Source organism: Alligator sinensis, unplaced genomic scaffold (genome assembly GCF_000455745.1).
Source record: "Alligator sinensis unplaced genomic scaffold, ASM45574v1 scaffold437_1, whole genome shotgun sequence".
Taxonomy (NCBI): domain Eukaryota; kingdom Metazoa; phylum Chordata; order Crocodylia; family Alligatoridae; genus Alligator; species Alligator sinensis.
This window is the reverse complement of record NW_005842176.1, coordinates 1,160,998-1,163,649: the sequence shown is the minus strand read 5'-3', so window position 1 is coordinate 1,163,649 and position 2,652 is coordinate 1,160,998. Positions and strand designations below refer to the sequence as shown.

The 2,652-nt window shown below is 49.8% G+C and overlaps 1 protein-coding gene across 1 annotated transcript in view; it reads left to right on the top strand.

Moving 5' to 3' along the window:
- Window positions 1–2,197, top strand: part of LOC102381066 (pepsin A-like) — an 18,623-nt gene extending 16,426 nt beyond the window's left edge. Inside the window, exon 9 of the mRNA XM_025206952.1 lies at window positions 2,035–2,197. Coding sequence (XP_025062737.1) covers window positions 2,035–2,184 — 150 coding nt within the window. The 3' untranslated portion in view covers window positions 2,185–2,197. The remainder of the gene's footprint in view (window positions 1–2,034) is intronic.
- The last annotated feature ends 455 nt before the right edge of the window (window positions 2,198–2,652 follow it).

The window sequence follows — 2,652 nt, the reverse complement described above, 5'->3', positions numbered from 1 at the left end:
ATGCTGGCTTGCATCCATAGATGCTTCTCAAACAAATCCCGGGACGTCATTCTCCCCTTGTACTCGGCCTTGGTGAGTCCGCAGCTGGAGTACTGCATCCAGTTTTGGGCCCCACAATTCAAAAAGGATGTGGAGAAGCTTGAGAGAGTCCAGAGAAGAGCCACCCGCATGATCAGAGGTCAGGAAAACAGATCTTACGATGACAGGCTGAGATCTATGAGACCCTTAAGCCTGGAAAAGAGCAGGCTCAGGGGTGATCTGATGGCCACCTATAAGTTTATCAGGGGTGACCACCAGTATCTGGGGGAACATTTGTTCACCAGACCTCCCCAAGGGATGACGAGGTTGAACGGTTATAAACTACAGCAAGACCATTTCAGGCTGGACATAAGGAAGAATTTCTTTACTGTCCGAGCCCCCAAGGTCTGGAATAGCCTAACATCAGAGGTGGTTCAAGCGCCTACATTGAACACCTTCAAGAGTAAATTGGATGCTTATCTTGCTGGGATCCTATGACCCCAGCTGACTTCCTGGCCTTCGGGCAGGGGGCTGGACTTGATGATCTTCCAAGGTCCCTTCCAGCCCTAATGTCTTTGAAATCTATGAAATCTATTAAATGACCCCCCACCAGGTCCCTTTTAGGCATGGTGCTAGCTAGTGTAGCACCACTGAGCCTGTAAGTTTGTTGCAGATTTTTCCTCCCCAGGTGGAGTCACTTCACACTTCTCAGTGTTGAATAGCATCTGGTTCTGGTCCACCCATCTAACTATGCCTCCCTAGTGAATGGCGAGTATGGGGTGCTGGAAAGTCTTAGCCCCTGCTGCCTTGTGGGTAAGACCCTGTGAAGGGGAAAGGCTAGCGGAGCACACCCCGACAGAAAAGCAACAGGTACAGGCAACAACATGGAGGCCAGGAGGGCCTGAGGCCCAATGTCTGACAGTGAGGGTTGGGTGACAACGTGGGGGCCAGAAGGACCCAAGGCCAAAGGACTAAATGAGTGTGGCCTAGTGAGAGGCCTGAAGGAGAGAGAGGTCCAGGTATGTCAACAGACACCTGTGGCACATGGCGCATAAGGCCCCACAGCCCCAGTGATGGGGCAGAGTAGTGACCCCAGAAAGGGGCAGTGTGAGAGGGGCTTGGAGCCTAATGAGAGGCAGGGAACCCAGAGCACATGTGGAAACAGAGGCCCCTGTGAGAGGGCATGTGACCAAGATAAGTCTGAGGATGCCTGAAGTCAAGTCTGGGCCAGAGGCCAAGTGGGGCCCAGCAACGGGGCCAGGGAAATAATAGTGGGTAGTGATTTTTGGATACCATCTTCAAGGCATGGGACACAGTAAAGGGAGATTGGAGCTGTGTATTACGCCCTTGGCATCAGGGCATAAAATGGGCAGCCTCCTGCATTTTTCTATCTGTCTTGTTTGATACATCAAGGCATGGCAGGAAAGACAGGGTGGACTGCCCTAAACAGGTGGGTGGGCCAACACTGTGACAGGCCCTGGGGAAAGCCTCCTGTCACACTGACACACAATAAGTGTGCTTTCTTTTGAGCTGAAAGGGGTCAGCTGTTGTTTCAGCACAGTAACACTTTCTGGCAGCTGGAAGAAGACAGGAGGAAGCTTGTATCCACTTACAACCACAGTGAGATTTAGGGTGGCAGAATAAAGCAGCCCCCACAGGAAGTTGGCTAAGACATTGGAGACAGCTGCCTCTCTCTTAATAAGGGATACTTAAGTTGTACAAGTATTGAGGACCTAGCATTTAAAGTGCATTTGAAAGGGATTATACCTTACATCCCTGTGGCACCAGGTCAGTACTGACTTGCACTACTTTCTGCAGCCCCTCACTGTCCCTGAGGTGTTTCCTGTTCAGGCCATGGACAACCTAAATACTGCTTACATTTGGAGTTCTGACGAGATCCCAACCTAAGAAAGCACATGTGCAGATCCCTTGTGGGACATCTCCTAAGCAGGATCTCCAGGGGTCGCTGGAGTTTATGTCTCAGTAATCACCATGTCCCTCTCTTCCATGCTGCAGATGTCTGGCTCTTGCCAGAGTGGCTTCCAAAGTATTGACATCACTACTGCCAAAGGAGAGCTCTGGATCCTTGGTGATATCTTCATCCGCCAGTACTACACCGTCTTTGACAGGGGGAACAACAAGGTGGGCCTGGCCCCTGTGGTGTAAATGCAACACCGTTCCCAGGACATGGTCACAGAGTGCTAGTCCAGGACAGTCTCCATCTCTCTATCTGAGCTGGGAGTTAACACACACTGTATCGCAGCCCAGACTCGTTCTGCTGTCCTGTAGCTATAACCATACTGGAATAAAGCATTTAAAAAAAGAACTGAATCACTCCAGTCACTTGATAGACTGTATGCAGGCCCTACTTCAATGGGAAGAAGTGGAAATGCCCATGCAGATCTTGTACTAATTTATGTCAGTCACAACCTGTATCTCCCTCTGCCAATCCAGTCCTGTGCTGAGCCTCTTTTCTCCTAGATCACCAACACATGTCTACTGAGCCCCTTCCTCTCTGCAGGCTTATATAACATATTTAAACATTCCTAAATATTCCAGAAACTTCTCAAACTGCAAGTTGATTCTCACTTTTGCCCCAGATAATTCAGTTCCAGGCATATTAAAGTCCTTTTC